The 11,804-nt window shown below is 40.2% G+C and overlaps 1 protein-coding gene across 2 annotated transcripts; it reads right to left on the bottom strand.

Moving 5' to 3' along the window:
• Window positions 1-2,389: 2,389 nt before the first annotated feature.
• ZNF367 (zinc finger protein 367) lies at window positions 2,390-8,810 on the bottom strand. 2 transcript variants are annotated; one of them, XM_088130037.1, is made up of 5 exons: window positions 8,189-8,803; window positions 7,197-7,347; window positions 6,290-6,409; window positions 4,785-4,923; window positions 2,400-4,567 (listed from the first exon to the last, which is right to left on the bottom strand). In XM_088130037.1, the coding sequence occupies exons 1-5, from the start codon at window positions 8,558-8,560 to the stop codon at window positions 4,330-4,332; spliced, it is 1,020 nt and encodes a 339-aa protein (XP_087986163.1). In that variant the 5' UTR covers window positions 8,561-8,803; the 3' UTR covers window positions 2,400-4,329. The 2 variants fall into 2 exon arrangements, with proteins under 2 accessions (XP_087986164.1, XP_087986163.1); XM_088130038.1 differs by lacking the exon at window positions 6,290-6,409 and having other exon boundaries at window positions 2,390-4,567; window positions 8,189-8,810.
• Window positions 8,811-11,804: the final 2,994 nt, after the last annotated feature.

The following is an 11,804-nucleotide window of genomic DNA, read 5'->3' as shown; positions in this document are numbered from 1 at the left end:
AAAAACCTTTCTTCTACCATATAAATACTATGTTCCAGTAAATTCCCTGAGTTTGAAAAAGGCAAATAAAAGCATTTTTTGTCAGAGCAACCTCCCTGTTAGTTTCCAGTCAGGTGACTGGATGTGCAGCTATCCAGAAGTAGTTTTTAAAAATGGTCTTTTCACATCTGTTTTAATATCAAGCAAAAAAAAGGCTTTCTTTCCCATTGCAAGTACAATTAGCACAACAAAACTAGGAAGGTCATCTTATTACCAGTTACTGCTGTTAGGAAAGGCTACTACCTCCATCATCTCAGCATTTGCTAGATATATCAGAATGTCTTTTTTTACATCAGATCCCCCCTTGGTTCCACAGTTTAAACTTCTCTTCTTCTCTACCTCTTGAATGAATCACTGCAACAGTAACTATATTTTCCTCTAAGATGCTGTCAACCCTTTGAGGTAGGCCAAGTCAAGAAACAGATGCCATAGGGATTCCAGTAATGCTACTTCACTGTTGGAAGGTATATTAAGAGAATCTTGAAAGCTTGTCCAAGTTTCTTTCTGTCCCATCTTATACTAAACAAAATCAAGGCAAAAGTTTCTTTCTCACACTTCCTTCTGTTTTTGGCCTGTGCAACCTCTTCTGCAAGTCCCTCCTTAAAGTCTCACTCTTTCCTTCTCCCCTTAATGAGTCTCTCATTCTTTTCCCAAATACAGCTTTACATTCCATCCCAGAGGCTATGGCTTATGGGAGTCATTGGTTGAATCTGCACATTGTGATAAACTATAGGTATAGTTTGCATGATGATGATTCACTGAATACTGTAAATAAAAGTAGCTAGATTTAACGATGACCTTTATTTTTCTAGAATTGCATGGCTAAGGCAAGGTTGACAAATAAAAAACAATTATTTATGAAAAGATACATCCAAGTAATCAGATCTTGTTTACTGAAGTTAAAGAATCTGAGTTCAGTGAAATTTTACTTCCATTTAAATGCAGACAAGATTGCATCCATGTAACCATTTTTTCATACATAACTATTTTACCTTGCAATTGATCTGTACTAGGGGTGTATGTAGAACATGTGACCCAATTCAGTGACCCAATTATTCTACTTATTCCAGAACTAATCCAATTCAATACCTGGTTCCTGTAAGAGATTGAGAAAAAATAGAGCTCCCTAAAACAGAATTCTGTTGTCCAGTAGTTAAGTGTGAGAAAACCAAATGTACAGTCACCTGGAACTTTTTTAGGTTTTCAGCAAAATGCAACGAAACTGACAGGAAAACTATGTTAGATATAAATATGTGCTAAATTTCATAGACATAGGTACAAATGGCTTCTTTAATATAAAGAACTTCCATTGGTCCTCTTTTGCTGGGAGCAAGTAGTAAGCTTGCAGAAAGCATGTTTGATCAGTAAATGCTCTAATTCAGGGATGTGAAAATGGCAAAACACACATATAGCTTGTTTCAGGCTTTAAACATTCCAATCATTTTAGGTTCAGAGCAAAACATCTAGTGAGTTGTTTCCAGCTTGAGAAAACACTGGTTTTTTTGTCTTTAGAACAGAAAATTACTATTTGGAGCAGTATTAGTTCAAGTTTTCCAGCCATTCTTAACATGCTTTTTGGCCTTCTCATTAATATTTATGCAAGATCTTTCAAAACCTATGGAAATTTTAAAAAATTTAAAATAATCTTCATGGCCAATTTTTCTGTAGGTTGGGCAACATATCCAAGAGTCCACATAGACTATCATCCCCCCCCCCTTTTTTTAAGGTGATCCTGAGGTGGAAGAGGCTTGTTCCAAGCTTCCAAGAGCCAGAAGAGTTTTGACCCACTGAAACATAGCCAACTCGGAACATTTTGATGGAATGTTTTGTAGGACTTTCTGTTCCCAGAGGTATTTCCTGTTTTTTTGTATATCCCTAATATGATGTGCCTAAGTTTTCCTATACCATAAGCTTTTGCTATCAAAACTCTACCAGCCAGTTCTAAATACTGAAAAAATAGAATTCACTGTGTTCACCTCAAAATTTCTAAAATACCATTTTAATATTTCTAATGGCCCCTATGAGAGCCAGTTTGGTGTAGTGGTTAAGGCACTGGACTAGGAAGTGAGAGACTGAGTTCTAGTCCTGCCTTAGAGATGAAGCTAGCTGGGTGACTTTGGGCCATTCACTCTATCAGCCCTAGGAAGGAGGCAATAGCAAACCACTTCTGAAATCTTGTCAAGAAAACTGCAGGAACATGTCCAGGCAGTCGTCAGGAGTCAACAATGACTCAAAGGCGTGCGTGCACACGCACACACACACACACACAAAGGCCCCTACACCACAATGAGAATCCATGCCATTACCATGAATACAAATTTAAAATTCAGGCATTTTATTCAAAGCTTATTAGAATTACAGCATTTTAACTCATGCCAGAAGTACAGTTTAATCATACACAGCAGAGAATTCTTGAACGTTCACTTTTTAAAACCTAACTTTTTACAAATGGTTATCTGGAGTTTTTTTTCCCCAAAGATGTATTTTATACATAATTGGTAAAGCAGCTTGATATGCCTATAGCTAGGCAAAATGTGTTTTAAGTAAATACATATTTTCAATATGCATTCAGTGTAAATAAAATATTGGATTGGGGGAAAATATTTGTGCATCATCAAACTAGACCTTGTTTTCATAGCTAGGCAATATAAATTTACTCCTACAATGGTATCAATTGGATTCCATGAAGTGCAAATGTCTTCCTCTACTGCTAAATCAGATTCAGAGAAAGCATTAAAGTTTACATTGATTTTCTAAACAATTTAATATAACTAAGTGTAGCCCAAAAGTCAAAATTGAAGTGCTTTGTTTTAAGGATGAAGGTGTCAGAATAACCTAACAGCCCCAAAAGTAAAAAATTTGATTCAAATCTATAAACTGCACTACCTGTTTTATAGCCATTTGCCAATATTAATATGTAACTGTAGGATATATCAAAATATATCTGGAACTAGGAAGAAATTCCATCCAGTACTGGACTGGATATTGAAAAAAATTATTTGGATAAAGATCAATGATTTCATATACTTATGCCAGAAGCCTTTACTCTTCCTAAAATGAGAATTATGTTAGCCTATAATGCACTTGTACTCATTTTGCGTACAGACAGCTAGCAAGGCACACATCTGGCATATGATAAATTACTTAAAACTATTTCTAATGTATTCTGCTAACTTTTGTTTTCTTTTCAGTGATCGAAACTACTAAGTGCTGTACTATATCTTCACTTATGGAAAGAATACAGCCTAAACATCCCACACTTGTAACTACTGCTGAAAGCTACAATTAGTGAAAACAAACTTGGCTTGTAAGTTTCAGGTTAAGTAATAAGGTGGTATCACGCAAAAAAAAAAAAAAAAAAAAAAAAAAAAAACTATCTGCAGGAAAATGTTCTGAAGCAGTATTTTAGTGTTTGCTAGTGAAATTCTAAAATACATTTAAAATCCAACGCTACCCTGTAAATATCCCCATGAACAAAACACAAATGCCATTGTTGCAGGGTTTAAGAGCTTTGATAAAAACCCATACTTGAAGTGATGTTACCACAATGCCTAGAATTTGCAAGAGTAATCACTCAGTTATAGAAGAATCCAACAATGTGCAAATATTCCCACATTTATACTGGGAACACTAAGTGCTGCTCAGCCAAAAAGACCTTTAAGGTATCTGTCCATAAAAGCAAAGTCAGCTTCCATGTCAGCAGTCACAGAGAAGATTCTGAATGAAAATTTACCCAATTCTTCTATGTTGCCATAACATTAAGACATTCTAGCATCTGTCAGTAATATTAGATAAAATATCTTCAAAACAGCATGGGTACATCACTGATTACATCCAATTAAAAAAATCTATTATTTTTCTTTGAATGTATGTACCATTATTCCCATACAAGTTCAGAAAGTGCTTCCTGTGAGAACTGAAACAAAGAATGACTGGCGTCCCAATTTTAAACACTGTTTTTATGGAGGCAAATTTCACTGATTGCAGTGACTTACTTCCATACAACTGTGATTAAAAGCACAGCCCTAACCTTGCAAATTTAGCTTTCTGTAAAATGATCACGTTTCACACTGCATTACACAATCTCCTATTTACAAAATACTTTAAAAGCTTTACCATATAAAAAGTGCAAATCTTTTACCCTATTTTCTAGGGTACCAACATTCTTCATAAATTCTACATAATAGCAGCCTATGGAAGCCAATAAGGTGCTTAGCTTATGCCAGAAGCTAACTGGTTTAAGTAACAAAACTCAGTACAGTTTGTTAATCCTCAGCTCCAGTTCTTCTATTACTGTCGCAGTGGGGCTCCAGCCAAATTTGCAAGCTCAATGAGTGCCAGTGCCCCATGTAAGCGTTCACGCTGTTCTTGAAGGCGGCTACAAAGGGATGAATGAGCAGTATTTTTTTCCTCTTCTTCCTCATCTTCAGACTGAAGATATTCCATGGGATCTTGCTGTTCCTGGTCAGGCTTGTGAATAGATTTACTTTTCAACACAGGAGTGCGTTGTTCTCTCATTTCCCAATATCTGTTAGTAAAGATACAACTAAACATTACAAAATATTATAGCCAGCTAGTTCCTACACTAAGACAAGAATTGGTTCAGTGAAGGCAACTCCCCTCTTTCACCCCCACGGTGGTAAAGAATAGGAAGCTTTTATTAGCATCCTGGCCAGTGTTGCATGGAATACAGGACTATTGCTTAACAAGTGACTGTCCAATCTGCCTCAGTTCTTAATACTTACTTTGCCAGCCATTCAGCAACAGCTTTGTTGTCTGCAGTTTGCTTTTTGTTCAGTCTATCTGTAGGTTCTTCTCGTCTTAATTTTGCATATGGATGCTTGGGACAATGTCGGTTTGCATGTGTGAATCTGCTTATGCATCCTTAATTTAAGAAAATATCAGTCAGAAACAAAGCTATTGCATGATTGCCCATATGTTTAAAATGGTAATCTTATTTGGCTCGGAATACTAATATAAAACATAGCTAGTACGTTTTTATAAAGTAAGTGTACAACTATGGACTCAGGATTACAAGTGCTCCCCCAACTTTGGCTGCGGCCACCTTAACGTAACCAAAAGCCTTTGTTGGTTTGTAGGCTTGGATGTGATAGGGGAAATTATTATATACATTAAAAGTTATATCAACTGAATCTAATTTAATTTTACATTAAAATTAAATGAAATTTAGTTTTTGTGCTGGCTATATCCATCCTTTTGTTCTTTCCTCACGTTTTGGAGTTTGATTCCTGACATACCACTCAAAGGTCAGTTACAACCTCCGGCTCACAAGAGATCACATAGAACTGTTTTATATACCGTATTTTTCCGACTATAAGACGATACTTTTTTCTAAAATCCTTACCCTAAAAACTGAAGGGCGTCTTATTCAAGGAAGTCAGCCGAGAATCGCGGTTGCAAAACTGCCAAACTTTGTTTCTGCAGAGAGGCTTCTTCCTATTGCTAGCCTCCAATCACGAGTGAAATAGCTTGTCTCCCAAACAGACTTCCTCCAATCATGAGCCTGATGTAACTGACATCAGCTGATGCTGAACAAACCAATTAGAGGAAGGCTGTTTGCAGAGACAAGCTATCGGCAGTTTCACTCTGCTTGAATGTAATCAGTTATGCAAAAGAGCCTGGAAATAGAGCTGCAGAGAGACGGTTTGGACCTCCTCCCACCAAGTGTATCAGGTAAATGTTAACTAATTACTAAATAAAAATGTGTTCTGCACTACCTTTAAAATACTGATTTTTTAATTTTGGGCTGGAAAAGTGGGGGGTGTCTTATTGTCGGAAAAATACGGTATGTAGTAGTTTTATTTTTTTATTAGTATGTTCTAATAAATAAATATGAAGCTTGTTTCCCAGCTTCTTGCGTGTAATAACATTTATATTCTCTCACATACCTAAATAAATAGAATCCTTTCTATTTCTAGGAAGGACATAGACAAATAAGTAAGGGAGATATTAGAGAGGAATTTCTCTGTCCTCCCTGGTCAGTTTATTTGATTTCTGCTGGAATACAGAAGGGTGACCTTATCCCTGAACTCTGCCCCTTGCCAACTTACTTAGTAAAAAGCTTTAAAAAATTTTTTTAACTATACTGCTTAGAAGCTATTCATGGCTAAACACAGGATACCTGGTTCTGGTAAAATAAAATAAGATGAAAACTAGGAATTTTTATTGGCATATTTTCAAGACTGTTATTCATAGCAGTTTGAGCGAAAGCAATTTCCTCATGGCTCACCATTTTCTGCACAGACAAAAGGTTTCTCTCCTGTATGGAGACGCTGATGTGTTTTAAGTTGCCCACTCTGAACAAAAGCTTTCCCACACTCTGGGTAATCACACAAATAAGGTCTTTCACCTAAGGGGGGAAAAATCATATTCTGAGCTTCTTCCAGGGATTTCTTGCATAAAATAAACTAAGTCCTTCTCAGTTTGCTAAAGTTTGCCAGAACTTGCCTGAATTATGTTATTTTTTAACTTTATTTCATTACTTTGAAAGGATGCTAAAAATTTGAGACAGCCCAGCTACAGTTTTTTGGCAAACATGCTGCTTGGCTATACTCCTTTTCTAGACAGTTTAAAAACCTTTACTGCAAAACAAACTTCCTACCAGTTTCACACCTTCTTGAAAGAAATGTTGCATTTATATACAATGTTTACTTAGGAAGGGACAAGATTCCAAATTCAGATTCAACAGATTCAACAGAATAAATTTCAAGTTAATGCATACATTTAGTTGAAACATTAAGTATATATTAAGTAAGTGAGCTGCCTAGAGTCACCCTCTGGGGGAGATGGGCGGCATATAAATTTAATAAATAAATAAATAAATAAATAAAGTACAACATTAATTCTTGTGATAGTGTTTAGAAGTATTTAGCCAGCTCCTTAATGGCTACAAATTCTAAGGAACTAAGAAGAAATTCAGTGGGATTAATGCTTCTCCCTATTAAGATAAATGGAAAAACACAATCCACACATGATACCCTAATATTTCATGGGCATCTAATAAAAACATAACACGGCTAATATAGATCTTAATCTCTTGAAGTGAAAGTCTGAGGGCTGCAGCATGTGCAGAATTAGGTTGTTGCAAAATTGCCACTGCATGACAAATCAACGTGTTGTTTATCCATTCTACTTACCAGTATGAGTTCTTTTGTGTGCCTGCAAAGACTTCTCTCGAGGGAAAACTCTGTTGCAGACATTACAACGTATTCTGCTAGATGAATGCTCTCCCTCATTTATTAGATCTCGGACTGTCTCTGCTCTTGGTCGACCTCTTCTAATCCCATCCTAGTAAATTAAAAGTGTATTATCAATCTAAAACAATGATTTCTCAAAAACTACTATACAGAGTGGGGGCAGAAAAAGGGGGGATAGGGAAGAAAGATAATTCTCATTTTCTAAGCCATAAAGAGTATTGAGCGCAACTCTAGATAGCTCATTATCTGGGATGTACTGCTAATTCAGGGGGCACTTATCTGAGGAAGGGACTGTATATATAAGTCTACTTTAGTCCTTGTGATTCTAAAGGACCTGCTGCCGCCCTCTTGGCACGGAGCTGTTTTTAATTAGGATTCTTTTACGATACTAAAAAAAAATCTCTGGTTGAAATGACACTCCTGCTTCTTGTTGCTTTCCCCGTATGTATTCAGAAGGAATTTTCAGCGGGCGGCAACTTTTAACAGCCTGTCTTAACTACCGCACATTTTAGGTTACCCTTTAGGACGAAGCGCATCCACCCAGAATGTAAGTGAGCCCCGGTAAACCAAGGGGAGGTCCCAGAATGAAGACCAGGGGAAAGAGCAGGGGGCCAAGGGCGCGGGCAGCATCACCCGCCTGGCCGGAGGACCGGGAGCACCTGGGGCGCGCTGGCGCTCGCGGCCGACATTTAAAGAAAAGTCTGTTTTTGGCGCGCGGAGGTGTCGTCATTGGGAGGGTGAATCACCCGCGGAAGTGACTTAACTGCAACCCTGAGAGACGCTCGGGAGCGAGGGGCGGGGGCCCTCGGGCTCCAAATAAGGATCCTTTTAAACTAAAGCCCTTTTCCTCAACCGTTGCTGCCCGCGCTGTCCTCCCCACACCCGGCCAGCAGCCTCTGCTTTCAACCTCGCCGCCTCCCGTGCTCGCTCACCCTCAAGTGCCCGCTGCTCCCAATGCCGCTGTCCGGGCTGCCCGCTTCTTCGTCCTCTCCGGCGGAACGCCCAACGGCACCTCGGGGCCCGCCGCCGTTGCCTCCTCCCTCGCGGAGGGGCTGAGATGCGGCGGGCGGCGGGCTGAGGGTGACGTTGTGCGCGTTCTCCCCCCAGCGCCAGGGGTAGACCATGAAGTCGCTGAAGCCCGGGCTGGTAGGGATGGGCGGCGGCGGCGCGGGGACGCGGGCGGGATCCTCGCTGCTGACGAGCGGCGGCTTGACTGGGGTGGTTTTGATGACCGAGACCAAGACGCGCTTCGGGGAGTTTCCCGAACACACGATGACGGCCGGAGGGCCTGGCCGCTCAGACATCCTGCGCCAGTCCGAGATGCTTGCTTCTTGATCCGCGGTGGTTGGTACCGCCAGCACTTCCGCGGGCGCTTCACTTGGCTTTTTCTTTGGGGGCCGAAAAGGAACGCCTCAGGTGTGCATGGCAGGAAGACTCCTTCGTGGAGATGCCAATCCCATGCAGTCTCTGCCCGGCTCTCTGAAGCAATCGCAGCTTCTCACCATCAGCAGCAGCAGCAACCCCGACCACCACTACCGAGCCCCAGACTTTCCCGCGTTACATTTCGCGCCTGGGCGGAACCAATTGTCGAGTCAGCTGTAGACGTCAGGGGAGTGACGGGCCCTTCCAGCCAATCACTAAGAAAGGCAACACCCACCCTCCTCCGTTCAAAGGCTGGACGCTTAGAAAAGAGACGCGTTGGGTGGGGCTTCGGCGTATTCGGGTTCGCCCATTGGCTAACATTTTATGACGCTAGCCAACAGAATTCGAAAGTTGTCTGGGAGGGTGGGCCGCCGGTATTCATCAAAGCCGGCCTCCATCTTTCCTCATGCGAACGGTTTGGTTATTAGCGATAGGTCCCGGCTGGAGGGAGCCGCGTCTCTTGCTGGCGGTAAAATATTCTGCAAACGTGCTTCGAAGAGAGAGGGGATGTTTAGCGTCCAGCCTTTTGCAAACACCAACTCAGCCCAGCTTCCTAGGCGCGCTGTGCGGAGCACCATCTGATCTCTTATCATGTGATGTATTTAAAGAGCAGAGTGCGGGAACGGTAAACATGAATTGCAGCTTCAGAAGCCGTTCGGTTTACGAGAAGAACCGAATACCTGAAAGACACTGGAGTTAAGTCTCCCGTCATCATAAGTATCCTGTGTAAACTATACAAATGTGCTCAGAGCTAGAAACGTGCCCATGGACCGTAAGGTTGTCTTGTCCTTGTCTAGTGCACGAAGTGAGGTGCTTGACATCATTTTGGCTCAGCTGTCCACACTTAACCTTTCTCATCCAGTCATCTAAAATGACTTTGTCCAGAATGTGTTGATATCTGAGATAAGATCTAGCTAAGCTGACATATGCCCTGGTTACATAAAAACTGGATTATTGGAATGTGTTCTATTTGGAGCTACTTTTGAAGAATTTTTGGAAACTGCGACACAGTCAGAATGAAAACAGCCTTTAAAAGGCTGGCTCTGTGCTTGCAGGATCATATTAAAATTTGCCTTGCCAACATTGCTGATTACTTACCTGTTTTGGGGCACAGTTTTTTTTAATAAACTTTGAAGCCATAAGGAGTTAGATCCTGAACATTTTATTGACACCTTTTCTCATAATAGTCTTGCTGCTCTCTAGTATTGGATGAAAATTCTTCTATTTTTTCTAACAAGATAGTAAGACTAACGCTACCTTGCTGGATGAGGCCAAAGCCCATGTTATTCCTGTATTTTATTTCTCATATTGGCCAATCATGCCTCTGGGGTGCTTGAAAGCAGAAGATGGAGACTTACCACTTGTTGCTCTCCAACTGATACTTGGAAGCATGCTGCAGAGGAGAGAAAACAGCAGCTACAACCATGTGATTGAAGTCTTGCTCCTTATGTGTGTGTATGCTCCAACCCAGGTGTAAGGATGAGTCTAACAGCTCTTGTTAGATGTTTCCTCCACAAATTTATCCAGTCACTCTCAATTATGGCACATAGCTTTTTGATGGCCATAGCCATCCACAGGTCATTGCAATGATGAAGAAATTGTGTGCATGCAGTGACATCACAATGCAAACCCCAGCCTTTTGTATTTGTATTTGATTTAAAATGCAAGTAAGTAGATCATATACTTTGTCTTGTGATGCCATGACACACATTTCCTCACTTCCTCCCCCTGGATACCTGTGTTGATGGTCTTTTGCAGCTTGTTGGACCTTTTTGTTCATGAAGGCATTTGTTTAACAAATAAATATAAAAATATATTTAATCCCCCATTTCCTTTTTTTAAAAAAAATCCCCCCCCCCTTTTTGTATTTTCATGATTCCGGTTGCAGATAACTGCTGTGAGTTGCATGTTAACCTCAGAAGGGCAGGATATAAATAATTATATAATAAAATCTCAATTTAACATGCTACATTTTAACATATTTCAGGGGTAATGGACATCCACTCCAAATTATTATTTCCATTAAAATAATTTCATTAAATAAACTAGCATTTTTAATACTTCTGGGAAGATTAAGGGAATGGGTGTGCCAGTGGGAAGATTAGAGGCAGTAAAGCCAGTGAAAAGATTGTGTTGGTGGGTACAGTCTGATATTCTGCACATGACATTGGTGCAATAGCAGTGGGAAGGTGCTTTCCTTAACTTCCATCCACAGTGCAGGGAGGTGGCTTAGGCTTGATTTCCTGGAGGCTGCACAAGTCTTTTCTGCTCCCTTAGAGCAAGTAACCTGGTTTTTCCTGGCTGTCTCCATACCAATTGAAGGAGGTGCTGGACGAGATGGCAGCTATAGAGCCAAGCCTTGTTGGTTTGGAAGAACCAGGAGGCCTAATGCATACTTTTAAGTACATGCAAAATGGCATATGGGCTAAAGAAGCATGAACAGAAGTACCTTTAAGATTTAATGGACCTTCACATTTAATAGAAACTCCTTCCTCTCAACAGATTTTTAAATTGAGATTTAACTGTATAAATGAATAAATCTCGTGCAAGCTGGTTGGCATAATAATAGGGGATATTTGGGCTTAAGTGTATAACTGATTTTGGTTGATCTCAAACTGAGGGCCACGTGTTTAGTGCTTATTTACTACAGCATACTAATAGTTTGCGGTTAAGTTTCAAGAGGATGTGGTTGTGCAACAGGTATCTGACAGTAGATGGAAAGTTATTGTACTTTGAAAAGGAGAAGAGGACTGGTTTTGAGATATCCAGAAACCACTGAGTGACCTTGTTATGAGACCACCTGTGACCCTAGTGTAATCTAAAGCTAATTAACATAGCAAAACACATACCCCTAAGGTAGAAATTTTAGAAAACATAGAACATGCTACGCTTATTATAGGATGTTAGTATGTAATATGGAATCAAGTGCATCTGTGCCCTATTTTTGAAAAGTATAAAGATTGATGTAAAATGTTACTCAAGGTTCCTCCCCTTGGAGAGATGGAACGTTTCTGCTGAAGCGCTTCAATAAAAAGAATAAAAGGACTCGGTGTGTTGATTGGACCTTATGTGCCGGGTAGATGAATGTGCCACTCTTTTGTGGCCAACAAAAAAACTAAGCAAAGT

This window comes from Python bivittatus, unplaced genomic scaffold (assembly GCF_059951505.1).
Source record: "Python bivittatus isolate LINGU-HERP-01145 unplaced genomic scaffold, Pbiv_v1 ctg000850_np1212, whole genome shotgun sequence".
NCBI lineage: Eukaryota > Metazoa > Chordata > Lepidosauria > Squamata > Pythonidae > Python > Python bivittatus.
This window is presented reverse-complemented; position numbering and strand designations above follow the sequence as displayed.